Source organism: Phalacrocorax aristotelis, chromosome 19 (genome assembly GCF_949628215.1).
Source record: "Phalacrocorax aristotelis chromosome 19, bGulAri2.1, whole genome shotgun sequence".
Classification (NCBI taxonomy): domain Eukaryota; kingdom Metazoa; phylum Chordata; class Aves; order Suliformes; family Phalacrocoracidae; genus Phalacrocorax; species Phalacrocorax aristotelis.
Window position 1 is genome coordinate 7,321,082 of NC_134294.1, and position 23,259 is coordinate 7,344,340.

Consider the following 23,259-nt stretch of genomic DNA (forward strand, 5'->3'; position numbering starts at 1 on the left):
CCCCCCGCGCTCGGTGGGATTCATCTATCATTTCGGAGGTTATTTTCGGCACCCAGCCCCGCACCCGGGAAGACCGGCCGGCGGCAGGGCGAGGCGGCTCTGAGGGCGGCAGAGCGGCGCTGCCGGAGCCGGGCAGCGGAGCCGGGCGGGAGCGAGGCGCGGAGCTGCCAGCCCGCAGAGGAGGAGAGCTGCCCCGCTACCCGCTCCGCATTTCTGGCTGCCCGCATGGCTCCCGGGCACTGTAGCGATTGTGGGGGCCGCTGCTGCTGAGCAACAATACACTGCTTTAAACTCAGCCTCAACTTAGCACAGCAAGGAAGGATGGCAACGCCGCTGGAGCTTTGGAGCTGCCAAGAGAGCCAGGGAACCTGGGTTTTGGTTGCCACTGTCTAATAAATGGGAGTAAAATGGAATTTCTTACCTGGGTTTTTCCTGCCTTGGTTCTACTGTGCACCCAACAGCACAGGTGTATCAGGTAAGAAAACGCCTTATCATTCTTTCTTAGACTGGCCTTAGACAGCCGTTCTTTCGGTGTGGCTGGGGCAAGAGATGCCAGCTCTGGCTGCAGCTCCCACTTCTGCCCAGGGGTGCTCTCCGTTTAAGGGCTACGACTACTTTGAGTATGTGCTCAGTAGAAAAAGGGGTCTCGACTGAAGAGTTTGCTCAGTGCGCCCCATCTTTTTTCTTTTTTTCCTCCTTCTTTTTCTAGCAGAGCATGCACTTCTGCCAACTGAGCAGCAGTTTCTTGGGTTAATCAAGGGGTGTGTTTTTACACACAGGATGCCTGTGTGTAAAAATTCCGCAGGATGCCTGCGGAAGCCTTTTCCCGAGGGCACTTACTCTGAATTGGGGACAATCACTTTTTGTAATGGCACTGCACATCCCAGCCAGCCTCATCCCCTCTAAACAGCTCTGTAGGGGGCCTGCGTGAACATGAAACTCTCCCATAAAACCCAGCACAACCAGTGGGGCACTAACTGAACATCTTTGCTTAGGGCCTCCAAAGGCACAATTAAAAAGCCCAAAATACAACACATTCCTTTCTAACGGGTTCATTAAGTCTCCTGAAGTTGAGATAAGAGGAGGAGAGTGGCAGAGATCTTAGAAAAAACATTTGAAGAACGCTAACCATTTCTTAAGATAATGAATTGTAAAGATATATGTTTGCAATTCTCAGTCACATTTATTCAGAAGGTCTTAGCTAGGCAACCAGCTACATTCTCTATATATTCTCTACAGATCTGGAGGCTGTATGTGGAGAAAGCTTGCCATGATTATGCAATGAAAATAGAAGGGGGAGTAAAAAAGAACTTGCTGCATGTAAAAACAAGCCCACATCATCCAGAGCAAGGATGGCTGTGGTATTAGAGGGGTCTTCCTACTTCTACTTCATAGACTTTATTAATAGCTTCAGAGGAGCATAAGAAGCAAAGGGATGACTGTAGTAAGACATAACGTTGCTGTTACAGTTTTTGGAATTAATTGGTGGGATCTAATTTTTTCACTGGAAAGGAAAAGGATCTTGCATTAGAGGAAGTGTCAAGTCAACTGCTCTTATTCAGGACTGACATAATGATTTATCCTGTGACCTTGAATCTGTTATCCAGGGTCAGACCCTGACAACCTCACTCTCTGAAGCAATCCAGTATTACAGTGAAGGCAGAGAAAATACTGCTTATGACCTCAGGGCATCAAGATCTTGCCTATAATTTCGGTGATCCTGTTTCTCTATCTGCACTTGGGCTAGCATGAAGTATTTTGGTTGCAAAGTGGTGTTTGAGTATAAAAGAAGGAAAAAAAAGACTTTTGAGGAGGAGTCAGCCTCCTCAGCCTCTATCTTCAGGTCTGTTTCTAGGCTCAGCAACTGCCAAGATATGTGCAACCTCTAGTTTGTTGGATAAATTCTTTTATATTTGGATTAATTACCTAGTTACTCGACTTTCTTCCTCCAGTTACACAATAGTTACGAGTTGTTAGAAATACATACACTCGTGGCAGAGAGTAAGGCAAGGCAAATTCGAGCTTGTGAAATTCCAGCTCTTGGGTTTGCAGTAGTTTTCCAAATGTGCCAAGGTGTAGGACCTTCAATGGTCACCGAAACTGCTCTGTTTAGTACAACAGCTTTCTGAAGATTCAGGATTTAGCATGGCTGCGGCAGGACATTGTTTGTATGGATCTTGTAAAAATTGAGTAGCCTTGCTTACATGTGTACTTCTGATGAGTTCCTGATGAGAACTAAAATGAAATTTTACCCTTGCATCAGTAAAATTCCTCACACATTGATGACCTGTGAAATAATTCCCCTTGTAAGGGCCCAAGAAGCACATTAACTTCCTTATTCTTCTGCCTTGAAGTTCTGTAATATGATACTACATATAATTGTTTTTGGTAAGAGATGCTTGTATGAAAAGTGGTATTTTATTAATTCTGTGGTTTTATAATAATGGGCAAAACTGCCAATAGTTATATTTTATTGCTCTGATTTTGTTTTCTGTGTGTAATGTGATCCATGGTTATGATGACAGAGGCCATCCAAACCCCTGAAGCTCTCTGCTTGTGAGTTCTAGGGACTGGATATTGACAGGTGTAAGCAAAAACATATTCAAAAAAGGAAGAATATTTCAGCGAGTTCTGAGCTCAATGGTATGACAAGATTTCCCAAAGACAAATCTTCCCAAAGGGAAGCTTTGGCCGAGAAGGGAGGTAGGAACACACGTCACCTGCTTCCTCACAGCATTTCTGAATGCCCTTCCAGGGTGCTGTAGGGGGCTGCACTGGAAGCCCGTTCTCTGCCATGTGTGCTATGTGACTGAAGTGAACGAGCCAAATTCAACCTCAGTCAGCACATCCTATTTTGCCTGTTTTACCTGTTTTCAGGTAAACATTTTTAAACAGTAGTGTTTTGTGGTCTGCTTGAGACAGTGATTAGTGGTGATAATTTGGCATTTATATGATTGACAGCTCTTTGGGGCAAAGACTGTAGCTTCCACTATTCTATCAGAGTGTGATATGCTGTGGATGCTGCAATACCACGTGTGTCACAGTGCAGGAGATCATCTGCTGAAACACGCTTAGTGAAATATTTCTTCATTTGCGTGGGGAAAGAGTGCTATTGAGAGGAGTTTTGGGATGTATGCCCATGCCTTGTAATTCTTTACTGAAAGAGCTTTTAATTCTCTAATTAAAAATAGGTGTTTCTTTTATATTTAAGATTCTGCTACATTACATGAATTTTATACATTTGCATAGAATTATCTTTCTGTTGCGTGTCTCCCTCAGCCTTTTACTTCTATTAATGGAAACAGAGCAGCTTTAACACGTGAATACATCTAGAGTGGTCCACTTTCTGTAGCTTAAAACTCACAGAGAAGAAATAAGGGCTTTGAAGTTCAAAAGGTTGCCATGAGTTAAGTCTAATGCTTTTTCAATTACATTTTGAAATACAAAACATATTTACAGTGAGCTTCACTTAGAGTCAGGATGGCAGATGGGAAGGATACACGTACTGCTCTGGATAATCCTGGAGTTTGACAGAGGCCAGATTGCTCACTGACCTTGCAGGACGTTCCTTGTCTTTTTCCCAAGAAAAAGTTTTCTTGAGTGGCAATGACATCAGGGACATTTGCCCCCAAAAGATTATGTCAAAGGAAATGAAACATACTCCACCCGAGTCTTCAGGATCAAACTGGTATTTCCATCTACTAGGTTAAAAGAGTCATATAACAATGATGCCACAGTCCCAAAAAGCATCAATTTAGCAGATTTAAAGAAGAAACAGGAGATGCAATGACTTTCCGTATCTTACTGCTATATGTATTTGTCAAAAGGTTAGCGCACTCTCCCTACAAGTGTGTCCTAAAATCGGTACCTCCTTGGCCACTGACTTAAAGATGCTGCCGAGCTTTTTGCACTGCTGCCAGAGCTTTTAGCACTGCTGTGCAAAAATCATATTGCTAATGTTAACTCTTGTTCAACTGCTGTAGTGCACTCATTCACACGGAACATACAGATTGCCTCTTCCATTGGTGCAATTTAAATACTTGCCAGATTTTTTTCTAGTCACATTGATAAATTTCTAGCAACCATTTTCAAGCAGTTTCTGGAAGATAGCAAAGACAGGCTAATACTTCACTTGCCTGACAAGCCCTTTAGAGACGTGCTGTCCAAGTTGATTGATGCATCTCCTCCAGATCACTCTACATTAGCGGAATGCAATGGTCCCGCAGCAGCTGGGAGAAAGATGTCAGCTCCGATAGAAAGGCTTTTGGGATATATGTACTTTTTATTCTAGAACTGATAGTACTTAGCTCTGGAAGAGATGCATTTCTTTGTCATTTGAGATTAATTGCTTGGAGTTGCTTTCCCTAACCTGTGTCAAGGACAGTTTTGTTAGGCAGAGCTTGATAGTTTTGCCAGGTTTATCAATGTTGATTCCCTCTCCCCTTTGTCTAGCGTGCAAGAGAACTAACTATTCTTTTCATAGTTTAAACAGCTGTAATCTGTTTTCTACTGCTAACAATGAGCTCTGCTGAAGTTCTCACGATACTTATGGACAGATGCAAATATATTCTCCAGAATATCTGCTTGAAACGAGATGTGTACAGAGTCAGAGTGTGGATGAGAAACCATCTTCTTCGGCTTTAGATTTGGGAGTGACTTCCAGAGTGATATTAGTACACACGGCTGTGCTACCATTCAGTCAGCTAGGCAGCCCACTCCGGCCTGGTGCAAAGTAAAGATAAGCTTTTGGATGAGCTGTTATGCCCCTTGAATTCTACAAAACAATAGCTTAATTTTACAAAGTCCTTTTCTTGCTAAAACAAGCTTTACAGCAGCTTAGGTCAGGAGTTTCCTTTCCTTTAATCTTTACTGCTTACACTATGAAAAGTTAATCCCTTCCAATATGTTTTTTCTATGCTGGTCTTCCTTTCTCAGGTACAATAAATGAGTAGTATTTTAGGCCATATATACTCCCGACTGCTTATCAAGGACGAATGAAATTCTCCCACTGTCTTTCATGTCACTTTAAAGCACTGGATCTCGTGTACAGAAGTCTAGAGGAATGGCTCAAGGAGTCATCACAAGCTGGCCTGTAAAATGCCATGAAAACAAAGGTCTGCTTTCCAAAGTCATCATTTTTGACTGAGGACTGCTATACTATCTGCTAATATTCACATTTTTGTCTTCACCAGATAAAAAAGAAATGAAAATGTCATAGGTAGAATAATATTCTTGAGTTTGTTATTTTGCCTCTCCCCCAGTATTCTTGAGGGACAAAAAAGAGGGGAATGGGAGATTTCTACTATGCTGGTGGACCTGGGATGACTTGAGACCTAAAGAGCACGTATCAGACTGACCCAAGCACAACTTGGACTGATTTACACCACGCCGAATCATACACCCAAGCATACAGCCCTTGCTACATCAGTTCTTACCCTTGCTCCACCAGCCTCCATGTCAGTCTGACAAAATGTAATTTGAAGAATATGGCTGTTTAAAGTGATCACTGGGTAGTTTAAAGGTAAAATATAGGCTCACAGAACCACAGAATGGTTCAGGACCTCTGGAGGTCACCTGGTCCAACCCCCTGCACAAGCAGGGCCACCCAGAGCCACTTGCCCAGGACCATGTTCAGACGGCATTTAAATATCACAAAGAAGGGAGACCCCAACCTCCCTGGGCAAGCTGTCCCAGTGCTCAGTCACCCTCGCTGTGAAGAAGTGTTTCCCGACGTTCACATGGACCCTCCTGTGCCTCAGTTTGTGGCCACTGCCTCTGGTCCTGCCACTGGGCACCAGTGCAAAGAGCCTGGCTCTGCCTTCTTCACAGTCTCCCTTCATGTATTCATATACATTGGTAAGATCCCCCCTGAGCTGTCTCTCCTTTGGGCTAAACAATCCCAACTCTCAGCTTTTCCTCATGTGAGCAATGCTCTAGTCCCTTAATTATCTGCATAAAAAAAAGCCTAACACTAGAAAAAGCTTTTGGTAACTCACTGATAACCGTTTGTAAATGAAACTGTAAGTTATTCTATCTCACATATTCTCTCTGAGCCATTCTGTGAGCACCATGCTAGTGTGTGAGAATGGCAGTAACTGAGTAAGTGTAATTTTGTTGCCTATTTCAAAGAAATTTGAAAATGATCCAGTAATATAAACATCAACAAAATACATCTAACCATAAAATTATTTCAACTGTAATACTTTAATAACCCCCACCGGTATTAAGTGCATATAGCTCCACTAACTTCAACGCATTTGTTACACTGATGATCTGGCCCTAAGGCTTTATTAAAATTAGAAACAAGATTCACTTTAATTGTGTCATGGATATTTAAGTAAAACTCCCTCTAGATTGTAATCTGCTTAAAACACAAGGCAAGATATAGCCTGCAGTTTTTAACCCAACTCTCGTCATCTGAACTTCCTTTTAGCTCTATGGCTCTCCTTAAAGCCATTTAAATAGAATACTGACACAGGATAACTGCTGCATACTGTAAATGCTTTTTCAGAAGAGATAAGGCTCCTGGCAGTTGTTACAGCGACATTACTTCTTTTATAGCAAGTCACTAAGTCAGTTATCTGGGGATGAGTTCTTGATGCACGCAAGTAGCAACACCTATTGTGAAAGGGGAGCAGCAGAATTTGGTTTTATTATTTTCCTCCGGTTGACCACTCATATCTATACATGGTAGTCTAATTTTACAACGACTTGTACCTAGCACTTTGGCACTATTGTGTATGTAGGAAGCACCAGCTAGGTTCTCCCATCCTCACAGATCGGGCACGCAAGATAGGTCACTATGCTGCAGTCACCTTTTGACTTGAATGTTTTCAAAACGGTACAGAACTCGGCTGCAGTTTTAGCAACAAGAGTTAAAAAACACCATCATCTGCTGAAAAAGCAAAGAGATTTTCAACAGATCTATTCATTCAAGCGTATTGTAGTTACTTACTCTAACTACAAAAAGACTTGAAGTATATTCTTTACCTATAAAAGGAGCTCAGACATTTTCCTGATTAGGAATACCTTTACATATCTACAGCTGAGACTTATAAGTTACAAATAAGTACATTTTAAAACAAAATACTTTCAACATAGTCTCATATGCTCTAATCTACCAAGGCCTTAATTTAAAAAATGGTTTTCTGTATTACCTGCTAGCCTTAGTATTTCCAGAAATAGGGTAGTGAATGTAAAAGAAAATAAATTAAAGAATATCTGAACTGCAATGTTCGATGGTATTGCAGAAGAAAGCCAGACCTTAGCATCTGGATCTTGCCAAGTATTATGAAACTATAATTTAATTTAATTAAATACCGAGAGTTGGATGATTGAAAGATCAGCACATAGGAAACAGCACTCTGATAGAGAGGAGTGTTTATATAGCTGATGAGACCCAATAAAGAAGGAAAAAACTGTCAACATCTGTTAAAAATCTTCAAAGCCTTGGCTAAATCAATTATGTTGTGCCAATTTATGTAGCTGAAAATCTGGCTCTGAGTCTTCCAAGATCCTTACTCAGAAGAGATATAGGAACCTGAGAAATGTCTGAGAGAGTAATTTGAGCTGAACATATAGCACTGTGCTCATGGCAAGGAAACACTATAAATACAGTTTAATATATATCCCCAATTTTAACGTTTTGCCTTGAACTAATGAAGTTTCACTTTGGAGCAGCATCCCTATCCTTTAAGGGCACTTAAGCTTTGACAACTCCATTACTGCAAGTTTTCAGAGTCTCTGCTACTCAGAACTTACATATATACATTGAAATTGCAGAACTCCCTCCATATATAATGTACACAGTGTACATGTGGGGCAAGAATTTTATGACCAGGGCAATCCAAGATTTTTCTTTCAGGCCCCTGTGAGAAGAAGAGCTGGTTATTGTAGGATACTCTGCTACTGGGCTAGCAGTAACTGCATGCGCTGAGCTGAATGCCCAGACTGGCATATTTTGGAGAGAAAAACCATGTGCTTTATGTGGGTCAATGTCGCATGAACACTCTAGGAAAGTTATGTAAGTACCAAGGCAGAATATGTTTATGGTACATTACTCTGCAGCCTTTCATCGATGTTTAGTGAGTTTCTCTTCTGTTCGTAGTGATATATATCTCTCACATGCCATATTTATTGCTGAACTCAGTGGAAGATGCTAAAACAGGGCTCAGACAGTTTTGATACAGTACTTGCCTTCAGATGCAGACCCTCTCAAACCACTGGCAAATTTTCTCTTTGCAAGTAGTTGTGGTAGACGTCGTCACAGTCCTTCATTTATCTATTCCTGTTATGTCAGTCACAGTGCTGGCAAGAGGAACGGTGTGAGCAGGCACAGATCTACTTCAAATGAAGTCTGCCAGCTCACTTTAAACAGTAATGAAGACAATGTAAGCTTGCCTTGCCTTTTTATAAGAGATTATGGAATATCCATGTAACTGCTTTTACCAGGAGGGTTGAGGGGCTGGCATCTGCCAGGTGGTGAAAAATGGCAACAGGAAACTGTGCTAGTGTCCTCAAGGAGCATCACTGGATCAGAGAGAAGCATGCCTAGCACTTGAGAGATGGAGCCTTACTTCTGGGAGGGGGACTGTGGCATGCTGTGCAAACCTGACAGTAACATTTTACCTCCCAGACAAAACCTACTGCCTGTTTGGTGGCTCACTCAGGCCCCAAGAGTGACTACAAAAGGGTGTGTGCATTGTGGCAGCCCACACTCCTGACCTGAGGAGAGATGGCCAAAACGCCACACTGCCTGAGGCTGGCAAGTACAAAACGGCACAAGCGGGTGAGCTTGGGCCCTCCCGGCGTGATGGAACCATCCCGATATGCCCAAAGCTCTGGGGCACCTGTGGGAAGGTGGAGCGGGACAGAGGCGTTTCAGTGCTATGGATACCTCACTGACCACTCAAGACAGTGGACAGGAATGGCCCCACATCCAGGACCATAGTCAGGGCTCTTGCCCCTGCATTTCTGGGATCACAGAGCACACCTCAGGTTCCAGGAGAATGGTCAAATCCTTCAGGCTCACCACTATGGGCAGCTCCTTGCACTGCAGAACGACGGGTCCCTCTCAAGGTTTCTGGAGGCTCCCAAGTCACGAGGACTGTAGACAGCCACCTCTTAGGCTCAGAACGAGGGAGAACTACGGGGGCTTTCGGGTGCCACAGACAGCACCTCCCGAGTTCCAGCACCACAGCCCACTCCTGCCGAGGTCTGGGTGCAGCGTGAGCTGGGTCAGGGCTGCAGGGATGTCCCCTTTGGTGGTTCTGTGAGTTCAGCTGTTCCCTTTTTAAGCAGGATCTCCTTTTTGACCATATCTTTGCAGTTTTCAGGTGTTTGTTCAACTTCTATTAGCATTGCTTTTCATATTTCTGAGGCCTAATGTATTGAAGTATCAAAGATGTTAAATCCAAATTCCAGCTGTGTAATTTTTACTGTTTTCCCACCACATTTGACAATATACCGGCCTTCTTGATCTCAGCTGTTCCATAGCGGTACTACGAGCTGTCACAGCTGCTGCCTCTTGCTACTCAGATAGCTGCATTTCAGCATCCACAGATGCATTTTATGCAGTATACAAAGTATCTTGGTTTCCCTTATGCTTTCTTTACATTTCTAAATCTGTTTTTTTCCTGCTTCTATTTTGGAAAGGAAAAAAACCTTCAAAAAGTATGTGCCTCTATTTCAGAAAGAGGACATAGCCTCACATGTTTTGACTTAAACAGAAATATCTGAAATGGTTTTCCTATCCATATACAGTATTTTTCCACTAAATTACCAATATAGCTGATTATACTGTAGGTAGTCTCTGGTGTAAAAGAAGTCAATGTTTTCCATTTTCTGTTATTTTTCTGTCGGTAAACACGGCCAAGTTTTAAAAGATACTTATTCTCTCTACCTAGAGCTATGAATGACATCGGAGATTACATAGGTTCCAACATCGAAATATCCTGGTTACCCAACCTGGATGATTTAATGAAAGGGTATGCACGTAATTTCAGGCCTGGGATTGGAGGTGAGACTTTGAAAGCAATGTCTTCGTTTCTTACAATTCTTGTACCCTTGGATGTTTATGTGAACTTCATCCTCTACATGGTTAAAAGATTGTGGTTGTCTATTACTTGGATACTGGAAATAATAACAATTGACAATTTGCTTGATCTTGAAAAAAGACAGACTGTACAACAGAGTTACCAACAGTCTTCTTGCTGATAGAGCTCTTAAATGACTGATTCCTAAGTTGAAGGAATTTTGGATTACATTAAGTAGTGATAATTTCTGCATTTGCTTGAAGCCATGCTGGCTGAAACTAGGTGATGTGGTTTCCAGAAGGGATTCCATAATTATCAGTAGCTGTGATTGTATCTCCTGTCCTTTTTCACTGAAACAGGGTGTTCTGTTGGAAACTGAGGACGCAATCTGTAAAAGATTCCAATCTCTTGCTCTAAGGTAGATTTTACTCGGAAAGTGTACTTTATAATGGAAAACACCTTTATGAATTCACTCGGTATGAAAGAGCAATCTTGGTTCGTCTGTATTTTTATAGGTACTATGATGATGTAAATCACCCCATTCGAACATTTTCTTCTCAGGTCCTCCTGTTAACGTTGCTCTTGCAATTGAAGTAGCCAGCATTGACCACATCTCAGAAGTGAACATGGTATGTCATCAGTTAAACCCACCACGTTGTGAACGTATGTACTGCAATGACAGAAAGTGTAGAAAACTAGCTAAACAGAGAGACAGTTGATCCCAAACATGTTTGGAGTGGAGGAATTACCACAAGAAGATACTACAATGAATAAAAATAATTTAAGACTCAGGCAGTCTTAAATTATTGCCAGTGACATATAAGTCACTGGCATTTCTTACTACAGTTGGCAAGGTTGGATCTGTGCAGTGCCTACTGACAGAACGCCTAATTTTAAGCATTAACTCCAACTTCTGTTCAAATTCCTTTTTCACCACAGATATTTCCAAAAAGAAGCTATGGGAACAATTGGTTGTGAGATGCTCCTCTTTTTTCTGTAAAGGTCTTTCAATAATGCAGTGGAGTGTGACAACTTAAAAGTCACGTAAACAAGCATAGGCATGAATTAACTGCATTTCTGGAACACAACAGATTTAATTTTAAAACCAAAACTTTGACTTTCCCTCTATCCTTTTCCTTTGTTACAGGTACATAACTTCACCTGATTTTTTAGTTTTGCTTTAAAAAACCTTCAAAAACAAAAATTGTATTTGTGGAGATAAATAAACTGATTCTCTTCATTAAGACATACGCAACACTTGCAACATGTTATATTGTTGTGGTTCAGCCTGTCAGCAACTAAGCACCAAACAGCCGCTCGCTCACTCCCCCCACCCCTGTGGGATGAGGGAAAGAATCAGAAGAGCAAAAGCAAGAAAACCTGTGGGTTGAGATAAGAACAGTTTAATAATTAAAATAAACTAGTAATGATGAGAACAATGATTATGATAATAATGATAATGTAATAAAAAGGAAAAGAGGGAAAAGGGGAAAAAAAACCCACAAGCGATAGAACCACTCACTACCTGCTGACCAACGCTGCTGGTCCCTGAGCTGCCATTTGCTGCCTCCCTCCCCCAGCCAGCTCCCCCCAGGTAACACGCTGGGCATGACGTTACATGATATGGAATATCCCTTTGGCCAGTTTGAATTGGCTCTTTTGGCTGTGCCCCCTCCCCTCCCAGCTTCTTGTGCTCCCAGCAGAGCCTGGGACGCTGGAAAAGCCCTTGAATAGCACAAGCGCTGCCCAGCAACAACTAAAACATTGGTGTGTTATCAACATTGTTTTCATACTAAGTACAAAGCACAGCACTGCACCAGCTACGGTGAAGAAAATTAACTCTATCCCAGCTAAAACCATGACACTGACTATAACACTGACACTGAATCACTTTTGAAATCTTGGCTTTATCCATAGTAGAAGCATATGACAGAAATTAAAATGCTTGGGCAGCTCTATGGTTGACTGAGTATAAAAATATCTATTTGCACAGGAAACAGTTAATACATTTCTAGGCTGATACAATGCTTTTTTTACCAAGTCCCAAGGCATTATCACTGTGTTTGTTTAGCATCACTTTTTAATTGGAATTTCTGTTGTCATAGGAATATACCATGACGGTATTTTTGCACCAGAGCTGGCGAGATGACCGTCTGTCTTACAACCACACCAATGAAACTTTGGGCTTAGACAGCCGGTTTGTGGACAAGCTCTGGTTGCCAGATACTTTCATAGTAAATGCCAAGTCCGCCTGGTTCCATGATGTGACTGTGGAAAACAAACTTATCAGGCTCCAGCCAGATGGAGTAATTTTATACAGCATCAGGTGAGTGAGAAAGAATGCAAGTTTACTCTAAAATGTATTAACTTTTTGAACAGACTACAAAGCAATCACTGTTTTCCTAGGATGCTTTCCTAAAATAATTATTAATTTAAAACAGAAGAAAGTACTGGTGACTCCTATTGGACACGCCTTTGCTTTACAAGGATTACACTGCCAGGAAGGTATCTTTGTCAACGCTAACACATTTCCCACCGCATAATCACTGATCACTTTTAGAATGTCCTTAATGGGAAATAAGCATCTCATAACTATTTGGCCACCAGGCAAGGAGGTGCTGAATGCAGAGCAATGACTCTCTTCCCCACTCTCTCACTATTTCCCAAGGGAACTATCAGCCTGGTTTAGGCTCAACTGCCCCATCTTTCAGAGAAAGTAGTGTTTCCTCACTTTGGAAGAGTGTTCTTGCTAGAACTCAGTAACTGTATTTAAAGTTAATTGTGTAATGTTCTAAGAATTAATGAGTGTGCACCTTTGAAATTGTAGAGACCAAAGTCACCCTTAAGGTACTGGTAGTGATCTTGGGGACAGTGGAAGGGACTAGATTTGACTCAGAAAAGTCCTTTTTACCATCAGAAGCAGCTGAAGCGTTCTCTGACAATAGACAAGTCATCTGACCTTTCTTCAGTTTCCCCCAGACTTAGGAAAGACAATCCCCATCAGGATTTTTAAAATAGTTTCCTGTATTAGTATTAAGTTTTCAAAGTTTTCCATTTAGTCTTTGAGTTCGGAGGAAAAGGCTCTATCTGAATGCAACTAACTGGTGTTCACATTGCTTGGAACAGGATTACCTCAACAGTGGCCTGTGACATGGACCTTTCCAAGTACCCAATGGATGAGCAAGAATGCATGTTGGATTTGGAAAGCTGTAAGGGCTGAGTACAGTGTTTCATATAATCTGTATTTTGTTTAAAGCCTGCATATATGGTACTTAGCTTGCTGGAGTTTGCTGGAATAATTCTGTTCTAGTCAATGATGTAAGGGGTGCCTTAGGCTTTAGAAATAAAGGGTACAAACAGGAATCCCTTTATTCTCTGTGTTTAGACCTGAGAAGTCCATTAGAGCACAGACTTTTCAAGACCAGTTCAGCTCCGATCCAGTTCAAAACTATAGGATTCAATTTAGTGAAAACAAACAACCTACAGTTCTGCTGACAAACGTCTGGAACTTTGTGCTTCATGTAAAACCTAGTGCAAAACTGTGACATTCACTAGCGTTACTGAGGTTTGCATCAAATCCAGTGAGAATAAATAGAAAAGCCCACAGGCAAAATCTGATGTGCTATTTTTGTTTTATGAGAAAATGGGAAAAAGAAAGAATTCCCTGCTTTTAATGAATGTTATTGTGACTAACCCTTACATAGCTGTTTAGCTTGCCTAGGCATTCTGGTATCTGTACACAGAAATAAATCACAGCACTGCATGGATTGGCCTAAATTCATTTGTACTCAGAAAGGAAGATGAAGAATGAGTTTATGTTTTGTCCAACCTGTATTTTATCTATGATCAGCACACAATTCCCATGAGCATTAATACTTCTGAATGAAATTCACCACTGACACAAGCAGTGGCCCCCCATCAATGGCAACAAATCCAGCCTTTTGTGGTTTGTATATCAGGGAGTCTACAGGTCCTGAGGGTTCCAGAGATTTGTGAATAGCCATTTCTGAGTGGACTCACCGGCCTATTGATGCAAGTTTCTCTTTTTCTTTTCTAGCACTGACTTTGTTTTCTAGGCAATTAACCACAATACCATTTTATCCTGTCAAAAATAGCAATCTACAGTTTTACTTATATAATCACCAAATGCAGAGGCAGCAGACAGCGAACCAGCAATTCATTCTCTCTCCCAGCAAGTTCTGCAGGGAGTTTCAGTGGTGGTTGAATTTTTAAACTCAATTTCAGGGTTTTGATTTCAGTGAAACAAACATGTAGAAATAAAGCCCCTTTAAACAAATGCTTTAGTAGCAAGGTGTCCATTAACAGCAAAACTAGCAAAGATCTATTTCCTATAGATTTGCATATCACATACATCCCCTCATACATATCCCCTGCTGCTGTGCACCTCTCCCTAGCAGTTATCTTCCAGCTGCCACCCATGCCAATCTGCAGTCATTAATACGGTGACTGTCAAGCTACCTGGTGCATCTCAGAGTGGTCAAGGGTCTGAGTTATACTGCTGTTCCCTAACTGGATGCACAAATTTGATTTTCTGTTCTCTACACACCATTTCTTAAAAAACTTTCAAGAATCTATCATCTTTGAAACCTTTACCTTTCTATCATTTTGATTTGAAAATATTGAGGAAGTTCAAAGCTGTTAGGAGGAGAACTGACAGAAAAACACTGCATAGGCAGTCTCCATAGGCATTGTTTTCTGGCTAAATTACTTTAAGCCTGGGGGAGGCCCTAGCAGTTGTTTCCGAGCGTGGGGATTCATACGAACAATCGGCTGAACACATCACTTTCATGCAGTGTCCGTTTGTGAAAGCACTGTCGGGCTTGCAAGGGGAGATGCAGAGCCAACTGGGCGCATAGTTTTGAGGACACTGGGGGAATCCCTGACAGAGGAAATCTGTTGCCCCAACGCTGCTGGCTGGTACAGAGTACCTGTCTCATAAATCCATGTGTGAACTTGGAGACAGACTTGCTGTACCGAATTACACTCTGATCTGTCGTCAGTAGGACAGGCATAGATATATTGGATTTTGTAGTTAGTTTCTTTTATAAACAGAAAGTTCTGTGACTCTGAGATCCAAGCACCATGCAGGAATAAGTAGTAGGCTAGTTTGAGTGCCACAGTAACAGTTATTCTACTTTAAATGAGTATGCAAATGAGCTTTTTGAGAGATAATTTGAACATTTCTCTTGACACTGAAGCGCGTTGTTCCATACCGCATATTGCTAGTCAGTGTGAATCAACTTGATTTATTCTCCCTGTAGGAAAGCTACCCCAGTGTGACACTGGCAACACTGATGTTGCCGGGACAGTGAATTATCCAGACTGCATCACAGCATGTTTGCAATGGGACCAATGGAAAACAGCATAGCTGAGGAATTAGAGGACTTTGACGATGAGTCCTCTCAGTTTTTAATTTCTTCCTCAAACTTTGTGTTTATTCAGCTTTCTTTTGGCAGATGGCTACTCTTCAGAGGACATCGTCTACCACTGGTCAGATAACCAGGAGGAGATCCACGGGCTGGACAAGCTGCAGCTTGCGCAGTTCACAATTACCAATTACCGGTTCACAACAGAAATTATGAACTTTAAATCTGGTAACAGGATCTGTCTCCAATTCAGGGACAGTATCTGACTTTTTCCTGCATAGGGAAACCTCCTATAGCTATAATAGAAAATCCTTCTTCTTAAGTAACTAATTTAAGAATCTGTCAGGTTTCTGACAGGAGTTTTCTTTAGCTTACGCTGCAAAAAAGGCCAACCTTTGCTGTGCCTTCAGGTAGCCAGGATAGCGTATTATGCCCTTTAGCTCTGTATGTTTGACAAAATACTGCATGGAGCAGCCAGCTAGCACTTGATAGAAAACACTTAAGATATAGCTCACATGTTCTTGACCTAATTTGCAACTTTGGCTGACAGAAAATTTCCATTACCCTGACGTTACGAGGCTTATGACGTACAGTCAGATCATTCAAATTCTATCCAGTAGAAGTCAGTGGTGTGTATGCATACCACTGGGTTTATTGCAGTGTTTGTAAATGATTGGAGTAATTTTTTTCCTGCTGATTTTTCATCCTCTTTCATGTATTCAGATTCTCATTTATGCTGCACATCTCCTCTAAGCTCTTTTTTTGAGTTTGAAATTAACTTGGCCTTTTAAAAAATCTAAATTTAGTAGCTGGAGGACTTTCTACAGCAGATGATAAGACAGTACACATTTTGAAGCAATACTGTTATTCGAGAAGACTCATGATTTTATTTTCAGATCTGGCATTGATATGACCTGAGACAAATCATTTGACCTATTCTTAGCTAACAGTGCTGATGAGAACTGCAGTACCACATGCAGGGTTTATGAAGACTCATTGAACAACATTCAAAAAAGCTTTTTGGGATCCTTGTCCAAAAGATGTTTAAGAATGTAGATCTGTGTCGTTATAGGAGATATTATTCTGAATATCAGTTTAACTGTAATTCACACATCAGAATCTTTCTTTATCTGCTCTTCTTTCCAGCAGGTCAGTTTCCCAGGCTCAGTCTCCACTTCCACCTTCGGCGAAACCGAGGAGTTTACATCATTCAGTCTTATGTTCCTTCTATCTTACTCGTGGCCATGTCGTGGGTGTCCTTCTGGATCAGTCAGTCAGCTGTGCCTGCCAGAGTGTCCTTAGGTAAAACAGATAGTTCAGGGAATGAACAGGGAAGGGTAGCCGAAGTTGTAATTATGGTCTCTGATAATCCTCATTTTCCATGAAGGTGCATTTATGAATTCCATGTTTATATTCACAGAAGAGAAGGTCCTTTAAGGGATTTCCTTCATGTTTTAATTTCTGTCATGCTATCTGAGCAGCTGCCTCAGTAAAGAACAGAAAATAACCATCTAAAGTTGGGTAAAAGCAGTAGCGACTATGAGGCAGATGTACGAAAGAATTGATTTGAAGGAACTGGGACAATGACAACAAATGTTCCTAGAGCTTGTGGATCTGTTTGCCCGAGTGAGGGCTGCAAGTCCTGATGCAAAAGTTTGAGGGTTAAGTCTTCTGGTTTTGTTTATCCTGATCTAGAACAAAACCAGGGATAAGGCAGCTTTGAACATGTTAGTCATACAAATGCACAGTTTTTTATAAGTTCCTGTTTTGAAACTCCGAAGCACACTATTGAGGGGCTTCTACTGTGAAAATATTCCTCAGCTTCAGATTAGTAAATACACTTCTTATAGTGTAGCCTATGAAACCTAAAGCAAATTTTCTCACACTACACTGTAGGTATAACTACTGTTCTTACTATGACTACACTGATGGTCAGCGCCCGATCTTCGCTTCCACGAGCATCTGCCATCAAGGCACTTGATGTTTACTTCTGGATTTGCTACGTGTTTGTCTTTGCTGCGCTGGTAGAATATGCATTTGCACATTTCAATGCTGACTACATGAAAAAGCAAAAGAACAAGATAAAGGCAAGAAGGCAGAGCGCAGAGGTCAGTAAGCGTAATACTGTGAATAACGCTGTGAAACGTAATACTGTGAACAACTTTGCAAAATATTTTATGCGTTATGAACTTTTTCTACTATTGAAGCAAATTCTTCTACCCCTTTTGGAAAAAAAAAGATTCCTAGTTAATTTTTCTGTCACGTTAATAAGTAAGCAACTAAATACAGCTGCTAATTCCCCCTTGCAGCATGGTTAGCACTAAAGGCAACATATTCTTACATGGTTGGTTGCTTTATTTGAGATAGAAAACAGAGAATAAGACAGAATGAGTAAGAAGAGAGGCAAAGTATGTCTTGAGCCAGATTTGTACGTCTTGCGCTTTGATAATATGTTTAGACCTTTTCATATTTGTCCAGTCCTCAGTGTAACTTACAGTAACCTTGAGTTGCTCCTGTAGCATCAGGGCAAAGTCATGATGACAGTATTACATGAGATGGGGAAGAAAGGCCTTTTCTCAGAAGGCATTCTTAAGTAGCTGCTTCTGCTAAGACTCTCTTAGTTCTGCTACAGCAAAATAAAATGCTGTCAGCAAAACAAAAACCAGGCCTGTAGTCTTGAATGTTGTCCCCTGGAGATTACATTTTTTACACCTAAACTGCATAAGGCAAATACAGATATAATTAGCATGGATATCAGCTGCCTAGGTCTGAAGCCCCGTGAAACCAACAAAAGGAGTCCATAGATGAAACTTCTTCCAGGAACTCCAGATGGCTTTGTTGCTTTCTTCATGTGCACACATGCATGTTGGTGATTAAGGAACATTTTTTTTGTTGGACAGTCCATAGCTTGTAGTCCATGCCTACATATTACTTAACTCTCTGGCACCTTGGATATTATTTATGATTATTATTACTTAATTATATTAAGCTGTAGTGGATACAGCTGATCCGTATTCCTTTTCTGTCCCACTTCCATGTTCTCTCAGCTCTGACAAGAGCCTGATGACTGCCTATTGGCTTTGGCCACAGAATGGGATAACTGCCTCCTTAAAGTCAGTCAATTATTTTCAGTCAGGGGGCCTAAGCATGCTGTCTCAATGGTGCCTTGGTAATTCAAAGCATGTAGAATTATGACCAGAATTCAGACGCGGTAGCACAGTCTTTCAGTGGTCTTTCTGCCAAAGCAAGCAGTAAATACCATTCAGCACGTATGGATCTCACAGGTATCTCACCGTACCAGTGGCATGGCTAGCTTGGATGAAGCACGCTACCTTTGCCCTATAAATTGCTATTATAAGTTCTCCTCTTTCCTTTGCAGATAAACGTGAAGAATGCCATTGTTCTGTTTTCCCTTTCCATAGCTGGTGTGAACCAGGAACTGGCCATTTCCAACAGGCAGCACCGAATTCCCAGAAGCCTGCCTGGATCATATGGCACCATAGAAATCGAAACTGGAGAGACAAAACAGCGGCAAGTAATGAAACTGGATAAAAAGAGTGGTCTGAAGTCCCTCTTTAAGCCCATTGATGCTGATACCATTGATATATATGCCAGAGCCGTGTTCCCAGCAGCCTTTGCAGCAGTCAATGTTATATACTGGGTTGCATACACAATGTAAAAAAAAAAAAAAGAAGAAAATTCACGTGAAGAGCTACAAATGGAACAACACCTACAGACTAAAAAGCCCTTGCTGAAACTGTGTTGATCCATCCCTTCTCAAAATATTTTCCACAGAGCTCAAGACATTTCTCAAGTCAAGGAAGTCCTGCAATCAATTCCTGCTCAGAGCATCAATTTATTACCGATCTGATTTGGTACAGTAACAACTGTACTTTGCCAAACAATCCCAGCTCCTTATTTCATGTATTACCATGAGACAACTTTTCAGATGTACATATTTGCAGCAAAAGTTTAAACCTTAAATTACAATAGTTTTCCTCCACTTTAAGGGTTGATCAGTAATGAAGATTTGGCTTTTCACACTCAGATCATTTCCTTTTTTCTAATGGAAGAGCTAATTCCTCACTTCCACACATGGGTGATTTTCTGCATCTGGCCTTCTGTGGGATGGTCTAAGTCTAACAGTAATGGTAAAGTCGGAGTTTTTAATCACAAAAATCTCATGAACAAAATAAAAGGGAATAGAGGGGAGTGGAGGCTTTTTCTTGAATTATTATTTGTCTTGGATAAAGTATTGAAAACATTTCAATGCTCTTAGTCACAGCATGAAATAAAATATACTACATAAAATTCTACTGAATTGTTAATAATGATTGTATTACATTTCAGATCTAAGCTAATGAAATTTTCAGCACTTAAAGACAGTAATATTTATTAGTTTAATAGGCCCAGAACCAGACAAAAGTGATTTAGAAACACAGGGAAAGCTCAGGATTTCTATGCTGGATTGCAAAAAAATTTAAAGGTGCTTGATAACGAAGGAACTCGGACTCCATTTTCAGGAAGGACCTTAGAATTCATTCTGTTAATCTTCAGTGAGAGTCTACCATGTGTGCCTCTGAAAATATCCTTTTTGCATCTATCTCTAAATAGCTGAGTGAAGTAAAAAAAGTCATAAATGGCTTCAAGTTATGCAGTTGCTTTTGATATTTTTACCATTTTTATTCAGAGGCTGACCTAATATGTTAGGCTTCTTCACTTCCATTATTTGTCAATGAAATTTGCGGGTACTCTTACACACTCCTTAATTCAGGACTACATCCTCTCACCCAACTCACGCAAAAGAACACTTTGTTCTGTAAATAATTCCAGTGAACTCAGCAAATGAATGCGTATTGACAACAAATACAAATTTCATAATTAATCTCTTTAAAACTCCACAGCAAATATATTGGGATATGGATTAAAACAACTGGAATATTGCTAGGTTAGGAAACCAATGTAAGACACTTCAAAAGAGACCTTTTTTTTAAGGATTTTGTTGCCTTGAAAGTGAGAGGCTGTTTCAAATATAGAGAAGACTGACACAAAAGAAAATATGACTTGAAAGAGGGAGAGAAAGAAGGATGCAAAGCAAGTGGCTGAAAGCTGTGATGGAAGGGAGCACGGGGAGGTGCGAGATTAAACAAGTCAAAGATGTAGATAAGAGTTGCGCTGGGCTTTGAAGATGGGGATCTTGAATGTAGTGGCTGATGATTAATAGTTGCAATTGCAATAAGGATGAAACAAGCGTTTAATCGCAGTGGAGTGTGTGCACATATGCTTTGATTTCGTATGACCAGCACTGAAAGATAGAGCATTTTAACACAGATTTATAACTTAGAATAAGATTTTTTCACTATCACTGAAGTAAGAGACTGCTCTGAGGAAAAAAATAATGATCCTGAACTGAGCTATAATAGAAAATATGCTCCTATTATAAGTCAGGCTTAGGTTCATCTCAGTCTTTAGTTTGAGTTGTAATGGAAAAACTATTTACCAACAGTGCGCTGGAAAGTGCAAACTGACATCAAGCTGTAATTGTTCCACAAAGTTCTCACCCGTCTAGCCCTGGACTGAAACACCCGGATTCTGCTCCAAGATCTTGCCACTGACTTGTTGGGTCAATCTTAATTAAGTCATTTCACTGCACCAGATGCAAAAGTGATGTAATGATACTGATTTCTTTCCTATATCTTTGAGATTTACAGAAGAAAAACACTTCAGGAGAGACAGAAACTCTTATCCTCCAACTAGGTAAGTGCATCCAACTAGTACTTATGTGGTGCTATTTACCATAGTTCCTGAGAGTCTCACACACTGACTTAAAGCAAAGTATCACTCAACTTTCACCTTATCCAGAAAGCTAATGAAGTTCTGCATCTCCTTCCATACATGCAGGGAATTAGGCTTCTCCTTTTCCTTCTGCTTCTCCTCTTTCTACTTTATTTTTCTTGGTGGTTTTCCTGATGTTGATGAAATGGTCCATTACAGAAATACATGTATTTGGTCATAAACACTTTCTCCCAATGGAAGTTGAGCCTGTTCTCTTCTGAATCATTCTTACTGTTTTATATCATGATTAAGTGCAGAGTGGAATAAGAACAGCAGAAGTATGACTTTACAATGCCTTTTCCTTAATAAGTAGTTGCTTTTTCCATGATCCTGTGTCAGGTCCTTGACACATCTTAATTCCCCTTTCCACCTCTCCTTTCAGCTTAAAACTGAGTTTTTTCAGCTTACACCTGATTTAATTCCTGTCTGGCCTCAGAAGCATCAGAAGTTTAAATGTAACTCTTGGATGATGCACTTCCATGGGCAAGGCAAGATGGTAGGCAAGTCTGAAATATTCTGCTGAGCGCTTTGAACAGTACTACTCCCTTTAGAAAGGCCACAGCACCTTATTCTTCTTGTTACACTTGCATAAATCAGAAATAATCTTTGTTTCAAAATCAGTAGATGAACTACTGTTGTGAAAGCAGAGTCTAACCTTTTTGTATCCTCCTGGTTCCTCTAGCTATTATTTTATTACATTGCCTGTCTGGGCCAATATCTACTGCTAAGAGTGACACTATTGACTAAATTCAGCTGAAGAAACACTCACAGCAAGTTCCTGTGTGGTGTAAATCATAAGAAAATAATCCATGATTTTGGAATTAAAGTTATTAAAAAGCAGAGGACAAAACATTAACCTAGTCCCTCTAGTGTGCAGTGGCTGGTTATTTAGAGTAATTAGCAAGAAGGTGGCTGCAGATATTATACAGGCAATGTCTAATCTAATTACTTCAGCAGCAAGAGTTTGTAACTGTGCAGCTGACATAACTCCTTACACTGAAGCCAACTGAGTGATCACATGGGGTTACTGGACAAAATTAGTTGTTTCTCCATCTGGGAGACAATCATAGGCTGCATGCCCTGCTGACTTCTTCAGAAGATTTATTCAATGAATTTTTCTGTAGCTTGACTGAAGATCTACAAGGTACACAGCTCAGTTGTGACTGATCAAAGTAAAAGGTGGCAGCAATCTTTTCCTCAAAAGAAACCAAAGCCAGAACGCGAGACTAACACAATGTTGTCGACAGAAGATTAAATAATGGGGGGAAAACAAATTCTCAAAACATTGCAGGCAGTCAGAAATGTGCACCGTGAGCATACATATGGCAATTGTGTCCATTCCAGGAAGGAGGTGACTCAGAGGGGAGAACAGGTGTTTCAGCTACTGTTACTGCACTTGCATGAGTAGCACAAGACAAAACACCTCCATCATGAAGAGTGGGATTTTCTTAAATCTGTTTCCAGAGCCAGAAATAGAAAAGTCAGATGCCATTCAAACTCTTCTAAGGAGAAACTTCAGTGCAGGAGTATGGTGTAATGATTGGAGTTTTGCATAAATTTGAATCTTCTGTACTTTTGGATGTGCTGTACTTCCTCCTCCCTGCCCCAGTTTAAAATCATCATACTTAAAAATCATCAGACATTAATACTTTAGACATACTAACATCTAGAGACGATGCCCTAGTCAACTCTAATTTCATAAACAAACAGAAATAAACCAGATTTGATGTCAGCTGAATGCTGACTTTGGATGGGTTATACTAGCATCAAGGAGAGCCAGAAAAAAAAAAGTATGTGGCAGAGCAGAAGGCACTTCTTCCATGCTGTACCTGAAAGCATTTGTATTCCTTTCAGCAATCTAGAGTACTGCTCTACGGACTGGTGTGTCTGTGATAAAAAGAGTGGGATATGTGTTAATGTAATCATTCTAAATGTGAAGTGTTAATAAAATGCAGCTATACAGAAATTGGAGCTTCTATAAACGGACAAAATAGAGATTCCAA

At 40.7% G+C, this 23,259-nt stretch overlaps 2 protein-coding genes across 3 annotated transcripts in view; one reads left to right on the forward strand and one right to left on the reverse strand.

Annotated features, from left to right (window-relative positions):
- The window catches only part of CFAP74 (cilia and flagella associated protein 74), a 95,727-nt gene that overhangs the window by 59,833 nt on the left and 12,635 nt on the right, over positions 1-23,259 (reverse strand). The gene's annotated exons all lie outside the window — the stretch shown is intronic.
- GABRD (gamma-aminobutyric acid type A receptor subunit delta) lies at positions 96-19,737 on the forward strand. 2 transcript variants are annotated; one of them, XM_075114314.1, is made up of 9 exons: positions 96-475; positions 9,906-10,018; positions 10,596-10,663; positions 12,140-12,360; positions 13,161-13,243; positions 15,512-15,649; positions 16,571-16,723; positions 17,318-17,529; positions 18,801-19,737. In XM_075114314.1, the coding sequence occupies exons 1-9, from the start codon at positions 408-410 to the stop codon at positions 19,098-19,100; spliced, it is 1,356 nt and encodes a 451-aa protein (XP_074970415.1). In that variant the 5' UTR covers positions 96-407; the 3' UTR covers positions 19,101-19,737. The 2 variants fall into 2 exon arrangements, with proteins under 2 accessions (XP_074970415.1, XP_074970414.1); XM_075114313.1 differs by having other exon boundaries at positions 255-475; positions 16,568-16,723.